Source organism: Macaca fascicularis, chromosome 9 (assembly GCF_037993035.2).
Source record: "Macaca fascicularis isolate 582-1 chromosome 9, T2T-MFA8v1.1".
NCBI classification, from domain to species: Eukaryota; Metazoa; Chordata; class Mammalia; order Primates; family Cercopithecidae; genus Macaca; species Macaca fascicularis.
The window spans coordinates 84,698,253-84,712,410 of NC_088383.1; the positions used below are offsets into that span (position 1 = coordinate 84,698,253).

The 14,158-nt window shown below is 41.4% G+C and overlaps 1 protein-coding gene across 9 annotated transcripts in view; it reads right to left on the minus strand.

Annotated features, from left to right (window-relative positions):
* ARID5B (AT-rich interaction domain 5B) overlaps positions 1-9,888 on the minus strand; it is a 189,374-nt gene extending 179,486 nt beyond the window's left edge. For 4 of the 9 annotated variants that reach the window (XM_074002061.1, XM_015456304.4, XM_045361137.3 and 1 more), the window contains exons 1-2: positions 9,857-9,888; positions 9,176-9,430 (exon numbers count right to left, since the gene is read on the minus strand). In XM_074002061.1, coding sequence (XP_073858162.1) covers positions 9,176-9,430; positions 9,857-9,877 — 276 coding nt within the window. In that variant the 5' untranslated portion in view covers positions 9,878-9,888. Of the gene's footprint in view, positions 1-7,964; positions 8,344-9,175; positions 9,431-9,856 lie in introns of those variants that run through there. The other 5 variants (XM_074002066.1, XM_074002064.1, XM_074002062.1 and 2 more) reach the window with 3 other exon arrangements.
* Between the last annotated feature and the right edge of the window lie 4,270 nt (positions 9,889-14,158).

The following is a 14,158-nucleotide window of genomic DNA, read 5'->3' on the forward strand; positions in this document are numbered from 1 at the left end:
ACCCCAGAAGGCAAGCACAGATAGTTGTCCAGCTCATGCTAAAACAAACTCTTACACTCTCTAACCCTAGAACCTTCCTTAAGGAGCATGGAAGTGAGCCAAGGGCAAAGGGCGTTGGAATAATGATGGCAAGACAAAGGCACCCTTCTGCCCCCTGCCCCCCAAGCCCTGAGAGCATGAGCCAAAAAACGTAAGGCACAATGTATAGCCTATGAATCACAGAACTTCATCTAGGCTCTGCAGGGTTAAAACTGGGTGCCGCGCATGCAGTGCAAAGAAAGATGTTAAATCAAATGAGAATGACTGCTCCAGGACTGGAGGCACTATTATTTTGAATAAGATTGAAAAGGCCAGAAAAAGCAATTCAAAAACATTTCAATTATGTATTTCCCAGAACTACATCTTTGAGCAACTAATGCAAATGTTACCACCACAATAAAACTTCTTCCCACATATAAAACAGGTTGAACAGCATATACTTTATATATCATATGCATATTTTTGACTATTAATAAAAAATTCAAAATCTATGTAAGCTTTACTCTCCTAAGCAATACAGTAATTATGATTAAGGGACAAGCAGCACAAAAAGAGCCAATTTATCTTACTCGTGCTCAGGAATACTATTGTGTAACTAAGCAACTAAAGACAAAATATGGTCTAATTAATTCACTCCTATGCTTATTTAAAAGACACAATTAGAACATTTTTATTTTCCAGCTTGCACAGTAGCTCAACATGCTTGAGGGTATAGAAAGCAAAGCCCATTATTCTCAAAGACAAGAGTTTAATGTTTAGTGCCACTGATCAGGCTTGGAACTCAACTATGGGGTGGAAGGGGTGTTTCATAGGCCGGGTGTGCTTGGAGTCATGAGAAAAGAAAGGTGGGGGAAAAGATGTTTATGGGGTCTCTAGATTGACTAGCAACATTTGGCCTCTGCCGCCTGGGGGTTCTTACTGGGGCACAGGAATGGAGATGTGACTGTGAACTTGATGGTCATATGCCAAGGACACACGCCACTGTGTGTCTATTTATACAGCCACAAAGATCCTACAGAAAATTCACGTAATTAAACCACCCATCCTAGTCTGCGTGATAAATGTCAAATATCCATCTTTAACGCTGCTAACAGTGCATCTGATTTTAAAAGCAGAATTAATTTACCCAAGTGTGTGCGAGAGATTGATGCCATTAGCATGATTCTAAAGCACCCTTTCAATAATCATCATCATCTGCGTGTTTGAAATGTGTTGTCGATACTGATGCTCACAGTCCAGGGCACGAGGGATGTACGCTGGAGGGCTAAGGCCAAGGTTCTCATCTCCAGCAAGTCAGTGAGGAACACAGTGTGGCCAGAAAAATCCATTCTTGGATTTGTGCGAGTGTAGATTCTTCAAGAAATAAGGGAATCCATGACCACATCTCTGAGAGGCAAATGAATCCTTAAGCCAACAATCGATAAATTTGTTTTAAATTTCCTTAAAAGCCAAGGCAACGGGTAGTCACTCGCTACAATATTATTCTGAGTAGAAGATGGCAAATATCCAACTACACTGGCTATAAAAAATGACAAGTGAACGCATTTGATTCAAGCAATTATATTCTGGATATTGGTTAAAACTAGACTTTGATAAATGAGCTTGAGTCATATATCACTAGATGCCACTATGAACAATGGCATGCTTTATTAATAATTAATAATGAAGTATTTACATGTATGGACTCCTGTATTTCATAAAAATAACACTTCCTTAGTATGTGCCTGACAGTCTAATTGTCAAGAGAGGTTTTAATTGCTTACAATTTTGAGGCACTATCAAACACGTGGCCTCGTTAAGACCATCAGCCTGCAGAACATGCTGGCTCGTATGAACTGCCAACCAACACCAGGTGAGGAGTGAATCTTCTTCCCTGAGGTCTAGTCTTTTCATAGGTTGCCACCACAAAGCCGTGACTTTTTATGGGTTGACTGCTGAGACTGGAAAATTACCCAATGAAACAGAGATGCTGTCTCCAGCCTAATCATTCAAATATTTGCTTATTTCTTTGGTGGGTGCCCCTATGAAAAAACCACTTCCCACAGTTTCACATTCTACAGTGCGAGATGACTACAGACTTTGGAAGAGAAAGAAGAAGTGTGAGATGGGGTCCTCGATCTGGCCCACGTGTGGATGACTGGTCACTGGTCATCTGCCAGCAAGAAACTGGATAAAGCTTTAAAAAGGTAGACTGTGTGCAAGAAGGCATTTTAATTATGTGGTTCAGTCACTCAAAAGATACTCACTGAATAGCACTAAATATTGCAGAGCACCCATAGGTGAGTAAGGCACAACTGCCTGCTCCTGAGAACAGCACTATGGTGGGGGGAGCATGGGGTCAGGCGACAAGGTAAAGGAAAAGAACACAGATAACTATAAAGTGCACAAGAGGTTACAACCAACCGCTGGACTATACGCTCCCTGGGAGCAGTGATTTTTGTCTGTCTTGTTCATGTTGTATCCCCAGGGCCTAGAATAGGATCTGGCACATAACAGGTGCTCTACAAATATGTGTCCAGGGAGTGATAATTCAAAGATGAAGACAGTATTTTCTAATTTCCAGAAAGATTAAGAAATGCTACAAACAAATAATGATCTCAGTTCATCTCAACTCAAACTAAGGAACCCAGATGGAAAGAGTCTGATGGCTTTTCTGTGATTACTGTCTGTCTATAAAGGCAGTCTGGCAACTCCTTGAGAGCAGAGGCCATTCTCTTTTTTTTTTTTTTTTTTTTTTTTTGAGACGGAGTCTTGCTCTGTCACCCAGGCTGGAGTGCGATGGCACGATCTCGGCTCACTGCAAGCTCCGCCTCGCCGGTTCACTCCATTCTCCTGCCTCAGCCTCCTGAGTAGCTGGGACTACAGGCGCCCACCACCACAGCTGGCTAATTTTTTTTTTGTATTTTTAGTAGAGACGGGGTTTCATCGTGTTAGCCAGGATTGTCTCATCTCCTGACCTCGTGATCCGCCCGCCTTGGCCTCCCAAAGTGCTGGGATTACAGGCGTGAGCCACCGCACCCTGCCGAAACCATTCTTCTTAATCTCTTGTATCCAAGTGCCAGCACACAGTAGGTCTTCAGTCAACATCTGAGAAATTTAATGAATTCTTTTCCCAAAAAACATGATGGTTGGGAGCCTTCCTTTGGATGCCTATTACATGTATTATAAGCACAATTTACTGACGTGTTGTGTGTCATACTGCTTTTACATTTTTAGACATGTTGATCTCATCTCCTTATCAAGATTGATAAATTTATTCAGAAAACGGGTCACATCACAAACCATTTTGCATCCATCTCTTCACCTACCGGAGTACTGAGCACATAGAACTTCAGGAGTAGTTTTTTATTAACTCAAGATAGACAATACTAATATTGGCTAAAGTTTCGATCTTAACCATACAAAATATAATTTAATATTATTTCAGTCATTCTCAAATTTTAATGTCCTAGAATCAATGGTGAAATTGGATTGGATACGTAAACGTTAATGATATAATATTAATGTACAATTTCTTATAGTACTTAAATTTCTTATATTTCTGATATTACTGGTTCCTGGCCAAAACTCAAGTAAGAAAGAAAAACAGGTACACATCATCTACCTTCTGGCAGATCAACTGCATAGGCCAGGGGTCAGCAAAGTTTTTCTGCAGAAACCCAGATAGCAAATATTTCCACTTTACCAGCGATCTGGTAACTGTCAAAAGAACTCAACTCTGCTGTTGGAGCCTGAGAGCAGCCTTAAACAAATTAGCATGGCCACATTCCAATAAAACTTTATTCACAAAAACAGACAGTGGGCCAGATTTGGCCTTCAGGCCTTATTTGGGTGACCCTTGTCACAGTCCAGTAATTTCTCTCCATGCAATTCTTTACATCTTATCTTTGTTCTAAAAGACCTGCTTGGTAGAAAGTAAAGATAATTCCTTTTCTTAGCTTAAGATGATTACTAAAAATAAGTAATAACTATTATAAGTGCAACCATTATTCATTGAACTCTCATGTATAGGTACTATGCTAGATTCCAGACCCTTTTCATTATTATCTCTGATTCCCAGCACAGTTGAGATCATTAAATCTATTTTATAGAGGAAGAAACTGAGGCTTAAAAAAGTTAAAGCAATTGTCAAAGGCCAGTGTGGTCATTTAAGAGGTCTCAGAAATCTCTAAAAAATTACCTTATGGTTATAGACCAAGACTGAGGAGCTATCCAAAGAGAAGAGCACGACCAATCCAGCACCTTCTAGATTCCAGAATGTGTCTGCCTAACTCCAGATATGATCAAATCAGGTAATCTTTTGGAAAAAAAAAAAAAAAAAAAAAACAAACCTGCTGATCCAGTTGACAGCTTACTTCTGCAGTAAAATGTAAATCCTTAAGACAGTTTTTATTTTGGCGACACAGCTAAAGCCAACATAGAGATGAAAGACAGCCTGGTTTGGTAGGACTTGGAAGCCCATGTGTCCTAGCAAACTAACCTAGGTGCCATTCTCTCACACAGAAAACCTTTCTTCAGTAAGCTCCATGGTAGTGGTTTCAAACCTCAGTGAGTATAACGCTAATATTAATGATAATAACAACAGTCAACCATTACTGAAATATCTACTATGTGTCAACTTTGTGTATATGCATTTTACATATATTAACTTATTTAATCCTTAAAATAATCCTAGGAAATAAGGACTGTATTTCCACTTTACAGATGAGAAAACAGAGGCACAGAGAGTTTAGAACTTGCCCGAGATCACACAGCTAGACTGAGACTGTTTAAATATTTAAAATTCAGACTCCTGGACCCAACTCTAGATATTCTATTTAAGTAGATTTCAATAGGGGCCCCAGAACATGGATTGTTAGCATTTTTTAATTCAGCAGTGAGGCTGGTGATAACCAAATCACTTTTAGAAATCCTGAATGCATGCTAGAATCTGTAACATCCAGGTATGTCTGATCTTGACTCCTGGACATCATTAGCTTAGCCATCCACATGCACAGTTGAGGTGACCAGCAAACCTTCTCGTAAAATCCCAGCGATGGCTGGTCAGGCTGAAATCCACGCTTGCATATCCACCCATTTTAAGAGGGTATACTGCCAGTAGATTAAGCACTTGGCAATTGGAAAATGAATGTAATCAGAAGTTATCCAGTAACAGAACCAATTACCCGCCTACTTTGCCATTTTCCTCCTCTGAAGAGCTACTGGCTGAATGTGGCAATTGTAAGTAATTACTAAAGACACTTAACTCCTTGCACATGGCCCTGCTATTCATTTTCATGGTAATTTAAGATGGTATCATTTTTAGGTCCAAGAACCTCCACATAGACACAAAAGTTATTTTTTTATTGTTTATAAAGTTAAGAATATCTAGAACAAAGGTCACTATAATCATAATTCTTTTCTATTTATTTAAGCACTTTACAGTATATAAAGCTCTTTTGCCTATAAATCCTCTTGATCTTCACCAACAATCTATAGTCATCCCTACTTTGTTCCCATTTTGCAGCTGAAGAAACTGAGGCTCCAAGTACTTAACGGTTGTTCAAGATTAAGCAAATAGCAAGCTGCAGAATCAAAATGTGACTTTCTTGAATGCTTTTCCTCAACACCAGTTGCCAACACTGGAAATATTATATATGAAGGCACTGGTGTATATAAGCACATAAATCATCACCATTATCATTAAAATGAATAGTAAATTGTTAATGATCATTAATAACTATTAAAATATAACTGCTATCATTATATACCACTGATTAGAATTAGCTTAACTTTATAGGATAGGGATAGTTTTGCTACCTAGACATCTGGTGACCTTTGGCAAACCTGATTAACTAGTTACAATTCTAAAATGTCTGAGGGACTGTCCACATTAGTACACACTTCTAGAATATAATATGATGCGTTCAAGCTCTGCTTTCAAGGGTAGGTTTCACTGGGGAGAAAAGATAACCCTGAATTTCAAGAAAGCCTGGGTTCTAGCCTGGTGACCTTTGACGAACCACAGAACCTTTCCAAGTCTATGTCCTCATCTGTAAAATGGGTGTACAAAGTCCTGCCTTATCAAGCCTCCCACAATCATTACAAAAATCATGAGAAAATATTCAAAAAAAAAAAAAAACCCTCTGCAAATCACAGCAAACCACACAGGGACGCTATTTCTAATCTTGCACAATGATCATTTTTCTGCTTTTAGAACTGACGTCTTTACATTTCAAGAAATCATAAAAAGGCAGAATGATTCTCTTAAACCAAAAAAAGCATACTGAGTCCTGGCTGTCCTTTCGAAATGGATGCTGATGTCAGCTCAATCAAGAAATTATTAACCTCCATTTGGTTACTTAAAATAAACTGTACTGGCTGATTAAATGTGCTGAACATTTTCTCCAAGTAACAGTGCATATCACCAAGAAACCTTTCTCTTTCAGTTACATATTGCAAATGGCAACTGCATCATTCAAAACTATTTAAAATCAATAATAAAAATCATTTAAATGTATATAAACAAGTTAATGGAGTAAGTGAAAACAAAGCAAATTTCTTAATGAGAGGGCCCTGTTGCCCCCTCTAGGTGCCAGCAGTAAATGCTGGTTTCTGTAAGGCTCTCCTCCAGAGGAGACTGCTGCTGCTAGTCTGCTAATGAATGACTAACTTAGGCCAGGGGGGAAATGACATCACCAGGGTGGAAAACCGATCTGCATTGGGAAACTTTCTACCTGCTTTACATTTGTCATAATTATTTTGCACAATGCAGCCTGCATTTGCATAATTTTGAGGCGTGTCATTATCTCAATTGAAAATTGTTTTAATATGGCTGAATAATTCACAATGACATCAGCCAAAGTCCTAATGAAATATACAAGTATAATCATACAGCTAATTACCAGCCGTGTTAGCATTAAAAAACAAATCATGCATAATATTAGGCGATGTATATGCAGCTGAGGATTATAAATAGAGCCATCTCCCTCTGCAAACCCCCAGAGTTTACTTTTAAATGGCAAGATTAATTTTCTCAGGTATGGCTCATATAGCAGTGACGAAATGCAGAGATCATTACAATGGTTCCCTTTCAATTCCCCATAATGAACAATTAAAAAGAAATCATGTATTTAAAAATATATCTATTCACTGTCAACACTTCCAGCAACATTTGGCAAACACAGCCTTTATTCTTAAATCAGAATTCACCATTTAATTACACCAACAAAAATTAAAACTGGACCAAGTGGGGTCAACTCAGGGTCTTTAAAAAATATCCCAATTTCAATCCCTCCCCCCAAAAAAAGAGTGACCACAAAATATCCCATAAAACACTGAATAATTTCCTCCTGGACTTAGTCAGAAGTCTATTAGGCACAAGTTCTTTTCTGGATATTTAATCCTTCCCTTTTCCAGATCACAGGCCATGTTGAAGTAATAAATTTGAAAAGCAAATAATAAGAAATCAGGAGGGGGAGGGGGAGGAAGACAGCTGCGCAGGAAAGTTGGGTCGGAGGAGGGGGCCGAGCCAGACCTTGGGAGGGGTAAAGAGCTCAACCTGTTGGTAGGTTGCAGGATTTTTCACAGTATTTCCAAACAACACCTTTTTAAAATTGCAGGCGGACGTCGGGAAATATGAACATTTAAAAACCAAAGCTGGCCAGGGAGGTTGGAGGGGGGAGGTGAGCGGGGAGGTGGGAGGGGCTTATTTCCGAAAAGGCAGATTCGAGGGCGAACGTTTCGACGAACTCCAGTAATTAACCGGCATAGACCACTGACGAGTAATTCGATCCTGGGGAGAGGGAGTGAACTGGCAATGCCAAAAGTACTATCAACTCCACCAGACCAAGGAATTCTGGAAGGACTGGCAGCTCCGAGCCCCGGGATGAGTTAAACGGGAAACCATTCATTTAACAAAAAGATCCTTAGATCCTTACACCTACCTCGAAAGCTCGAGAGCCTGGCACAGCACTAGCTGCTCTCAAAAGTCTGTTTGATTACCCTGCTCTCGCTTTGGCAACACAAAGCCTCGCCAGGCGGCCGTGCGCCCTCCCTCCCCGCTGCGCCGTGGGCACAGACTCCCCAAAATAGTTCCCCCCGGTAGGTACCACGGCGCTGAGGTCGGTCAGCTGACGAGGGGAGCCCGCAGAACTGCGGTCACACATGAAATGACAGAGCCGAAGGGAGGCGGCCGCCCCGGCGCCCAGTGACAGCGGGCTCACCTCCGGCGTCCTCCCGGGAGCGCGGCGAGCGCCCCCGCGGCCGCCCAGAAACGTGCCGGGGAGGCTCTGTCCCTCCCCGCCCTCCCCGGGAGCGCCGTCTGGGCACGGAGAACGCTGGACCCGCAGGGCCAGTGGGCGAGCACACACCCCTCTGCCCTCCCCTCCCCCGCCCCTGTCCCACACACCCCCAAAGATCGCGCAGGAAGACGTCCACTTTGCGTGGAGTAATTGCAAACTAGAACATCAAATGGCTTGTCCGGGGGGAGGGGGAGTGGGCGAGAGATAGTTGTTAATGCTTAACGTGTTTGTGCCTGTTACACCACCGCTTTGAAATCCGCCCGGGCAGATCTGCAAGTTATTTGAATGTATTATTCCAGTACCTGTCATTTATCACTTTATTCAACACGTCTTTGCCAACTCAATAGCTTTTGATCTCATTCTGCCTCCATTTCGTAATTTCCGCCCTCTTAAACATATCAAATACTTACTTAAAAAAAAGAGAGAGAACAATATCGAAACCCACCGAAAGAAATCCACCCAGACACGACGAAGCCAGACACGAAGGTAAATTTTCAAAAGGCAAAAAATATAAAAAGGATGTGATGTTCAAGAGGCAATAGCAGGAGAGCAAATGAACACACACACACACACACGCACACACACACACACACATCCTTGAACAAAACCCTTCTCGAACAAGTTATTTGATCTTGACTAAAATCAGCAGTTGGATCCTCTTTGTAAAGCTGACAGCCAAACTCTGACAATGGCAAAATACTCGAGCCCCAGCTAGTGGCGCTACCCCTTTAAAAAAGGAGTCGATACTGCTCGCCTGCAGAAGTGAATACAGTATTTTCAAGCTTGCCCTGTAATAAGCATTACTAGGGGGAAAAATAATAAAGAAAGAAGAGAGGGACAGACAGGTTTACCACCTCGCCATGGTCGCTATTTCTGCCCTGGGGAGTGTCTTCTGGGAGGAAATAAAGTTTAGAGCTGGATAAAAGTTGCCGGCTGGTCCTCTCTTCCCACAACAGCTGGAGCTCCGCTATGCAAATCGGATCCTTTGGCGTACATCTTACAAAGAAAAAGTCGCCAAGGGACAAAATTCTTGGTTTGCCTTCAAGGTGGAATTGAAAAGCCTTGTAGAAAATGTAAGGTCCGTGCAAGCCACACGGTGAGCCGACCCACTGCAGGGGGGGAAAAAAACACCAAATAAATAATGTAGCCATCAGAGCACAAACATCTATTCCCAGACACATTTACACACACATCCACTCTCTTAATACAGACGACCCAACAGATATAACGCTGGGTGGAAAAATAATAGCGCCCACAAATTTTTTGCCTCCCTAAAAAAAAAAAAAAAAAAAACTCAGGGCCCCCCACCGCCACTTCTCCCACCTCCCCATCTGAGGCGGTAAAATTACATTATGTATGTATGATCAGTGCAGGGATTTTTTTAAACAATAAAAATGATTTTGGGGGATGCAGAGGGTAAAAGTTTGGTGAAAAGTTTGTGGGGGGTGTGGGTGGGTGCAGAGGTGTGGGTGAGCTAGGGGGTTGGGGGGTGCCGGGGGGTGCCGGGATCGGAGGAGCGGAGGAGAGCGAAATACCTGGAGTGAGTTGGGCTCCATCTCGACGTTCTGAATTGATTGAACTCAACATTCTCTCCAAACTTGTTGGCTTGAATGGATTGCATCAGGTCCTGGCAGGGAAACGCATTCTCTGCCTTCAGCCGGCGTAATGTCTCAATATAAAACTGAGCTCTTGCCTCCCTTTGGGCACCGAAATGATTGAAAATATGTCCTAATATTTCTATAACGACTCAATTTTCAGCTCCTGAAAAAACTGTATGGGTTTTCTTCCAAATATGGATTGATCAAATTCATAATCGAGAGAAAGGCGCCGTACGATCTCGGCGGGAAGAGGATGGATCAAGGCGAAAAACACATAGAAAGATTTGTAAAAATAAAAAGCACCCTAAAACTGTGTGGAGATGTGATTCCTCTCTCTCTAACCGCCCCTGTCTGGGGATATCGTCTGATGAGATTTTTGGAGGAGAGGAGGGCTAGCGAGCTCCGCTGTGCATCTGACAGGACCTGCTTGTATATGTCTAATATAAAGAACATTTCCTGCAGAGATTCCGGGGCGCTGCTCCTCTTTCTAATGCTCCTTAGCAGATTTGCTGTTATTAGACATGTAGATTTGTTTGATAGTTAAATTACGCTTCCTCACTGCCATGTTTTCGAGAACTAATCTGTTAAATTATCTTTTGATGCCTATTTACATGGAAGGGAAAAGTGGGTTATCGATTATATAAACATATAAATATTAATGCATTTGTTCGCTTCGCAAAAAAATACTCAGCAAAAAAAAAAAAAAGAGACAAGTGAGCAGTGCACACACATCTTAGGATTTTGGAAACAATATTGAACGGACAGCGACTGCATTTAGGGACTGGAACAATAAACGATGCATGATAAATCAATAAATGCGAGCAGCGAGTCTGCTCAGAATATGAATTCAGGCTCCCGGTTCTGCGTGTGCATTCTTTAATTTTGAAGTATATACACTAGTACGTGTTTACAATGCTGATGGACGCCAAGGGCGCTCTCAAATGATAATGTGTTTATATAACCCAGCGCTACAGGAATAATATACCGACTCCTACCCCACCCCCATCCCCTCCCCCGCCAAAAAAGGGAGGGGAGCTTCCTCAATAATAGTTTGAAACTGAAAAAATCCATTTGCAAACTAGTTAAATACAACCAGAAATTAAGCTGTTGAAAACCGGGGGCATGAACCGTAAGACAATAAAGGCTTTAAATGTGTATATTTATTGTTCTGGAGCCCTGGAGCATTGCGAGGTTTGCATGCACGGCTATTATGCAAACACAGAGAAACTTAAGAGCGACAGAACAAGGAACAGGCAGAGACTGCAAAGCCCTCGCTCGCTCCGACCCAGCTGCCGGTCCTCCGCCAGGCTAGATTGCATTTTCGCAGTGTTGATTTAAAATGGTGTACTCGCTTCCCCCACGTTCCCCCACCCCCTTCCCCGCTCTCCTCCCACTCCTTCCAGCACACCCCCCCTCCAGCTTTTATTATATTGGCACCAATCTTTCCAAAGTGGGTCTGGCATGCTAAAAAAGTAAACATGTACTATATGGGGAATAAGGTCTGTATAGTATGACAGTTGAAACTTGATCTGTGATAAAATTACAGGATGTTGAAATTACTAGTAAGCTATTTTTAACGCTTTCGCAACGTTTCACCTCAAGTCACAGCATCTAGTTGAAACAGGATTACTTTAATGAAAATTATATTCACATGGCTGAAGTTAATACACCCGGCAGAGCACAAATGCCTCATATTCAGTGACTTGAGGTGGAAAGACCCTCTGTGTGTATTTTTATGCCTTTTCATAACGTCTGCGTCCGCTGCAGTAAGAATTAGGGCACTTAACATTATCTAAACCACATTTTTGATTCAGAACATGGGGAAGTAATAAAAGGCAAAATCTATCTCCTTTCTATACACACAGAGATAAACGAAAGAAAATGGCAGATCCTCCAATTACAATAAATAATAAAAGCCCATGCCAAAGAACCGGTATTCTGAAAGCTGTCGAAAACTATTTTAATAATTTAAAGTAATATCACAACTCTGCACGATGGAGGACTACAATTCAGTCTCCAATCTTCTACATTAGCCAAATTATGACTTGCACATCACTCTTTAATTATCTCTTGAAATTTCATCTGATCTTTCTATTTTATAAACATGGGTTACAAAGAGAAATTACAGCTCTCTTGCGCTTTCTCTCTTTTTAACTTTATAATGCATACTGCAGACGTTTGATTAGAATCGCCCATTTTGTTCATTTTTAACATATGAGAATGGACTTGACTGAGGGGGATTTTACATGTCTTTTTTAAAAATAGACATGCCTAAGGCTTCTGTTAGTCTCTGTCCTGTTAGCGTAAATATATACATCCAGTTCAAGAAATCCTATATTAAAAAACTTGAGTTGCAGTATTTTGACAAGATCGTATTTGAGATCGACTCTGAGTCAGTTTCCTGTATGACCAATGCAGCAGCATTTATGCAGGAAACCTCAACAGAATGCCTGAGGGTATCCCTCAATTGTATATTAAATCTCTTTCTTAAAAAATTATACAGCTCTTTACAGCATCTAAGCAACTTCTACTATCTTTGGTGCTGTAAGTCTTTAAGTGTGTAACGAACTTCATCTAATTAGAAACCCTGTTTCTTCAGCTCTTCAAGGTAGGCACTGAACTAGGATGCACGGTGCCTTATCTCTCTGATAAGGTTTCTGAGATGTTAACAATTGCAGGGATCTAGGTCTGAATATTTTTGAGCATCCGCAGCCTTGTAGTCAGATGAATGCTAAATTTCAAAATAGAATTACAGGGATATCTTTCCCCCTCTTTTTACAGCACTGCCCCCACCCCCATGAACATAATAAATCTAATAAATTGAACGAATACTGTGAATGCTTCTTAAAATTACAGATCACAATAGTGTTTACCCCTCCCCCCAAAAATCCCTCAATTTTACCTCTTCCTTAATGTGATGTTTGATAGGCACCTGTAAATTATCTGTGTAGCAAATATCCACACAAAGAAAGTTTCAATTAAGATAAGGAGATTGTATTGAAACAGTTCTTTGAAGTAATGTAGTTAATAGCCTGTTTGATTTCTGCTTGTGAGAGAGTAATAACGTGGATTCAAGGCTCCATCAATCACAGAGCAGATGTAAGACTTGAGACACCGACACCCAGGGGAATAGAGGCAAACTCCTGCAGTGCAGGGTCCCTGGGCTAATGTAAAGTAAATACTCATAAACAGATTGAATGTTGTAAGAAGACAATCCATTCAGGACAGTTATAATCATGAAAGCAACTGCTTTATTTATCTATAAAAAAGCTTGTAGCTGGAACTTGCTGTGTATAAAAGGCGGGAGGGAGAGTAGTATATGTTTATATGACCCACTATTTCTGGGCTCTTTCTTGTACTGAAACACAGAATCCTGTACCCACACACCTATATCCCTGCTGCTTTACTAGCCAAAGATCCTACTTTCTAAATTAATCTGGTATATTTACAAGGTAAAAAATTAAAAATCATTCTTGCCCCTCAAGGGGATGGGAGAGCAGTAGACATTATTCAGTGTCTGCGAATCGCTTCATAAAGGATCAGGAGGATTAAGTTAGTTGCAAAAACCAGCAGTGACATAATTAGGCAGCTTGGACTATAATAAACAGGATCATAAAAAAAAAAAGAAAAGAAAAAAGGAAAAGTACAGTTTGAAGAAAGAAGGCGACCATTTCGAAAATGCAAACCTCTCTGCGTACCCCTGGGCCTCCCCTCCCCCAAATTGAAAAGACAACTGAAGCATTTTTGACCTTGGCTACAATAATACTTCATGTTTTAGCACTTTAGTCAGCATTTTATCTACTAATTGCTACACACTACCGCATGTGGCTCGAATCTGCCACTGCAGCTTTCTCTCATTGGTGAGCGAATTGCTTGATAAAGACTGGGAATTCAACCTGGCTGTTTCCTTCCTTGCTCCCCCTCAGCCACCCGCCCCCCCCGACCCCTTTTCTTTCCTCTTCCAGCTAGAAGCCACTAATTTCTCCAGAAAATACCACATGGATGAGAATAGGGACAGTGAATGGTTCCCTGATCTCCTTCCACTGGTTAAAGCTCGGGTCACTTTTGCGATCCGGAGGCAAAACGGAGGCGGTGAAGGAGGGTAATGGGGGCGGGGAATTAGGGGCACGAAGCGAGGAGCGAGTGGATCCTGGCCTGTTGGCGGACCTGATGCTAGGTGATTCCGAACGTGGGTCCCTTGCCCAGTCCATTGCTGGCTGGGAGTCCGTGGGGCTCCAC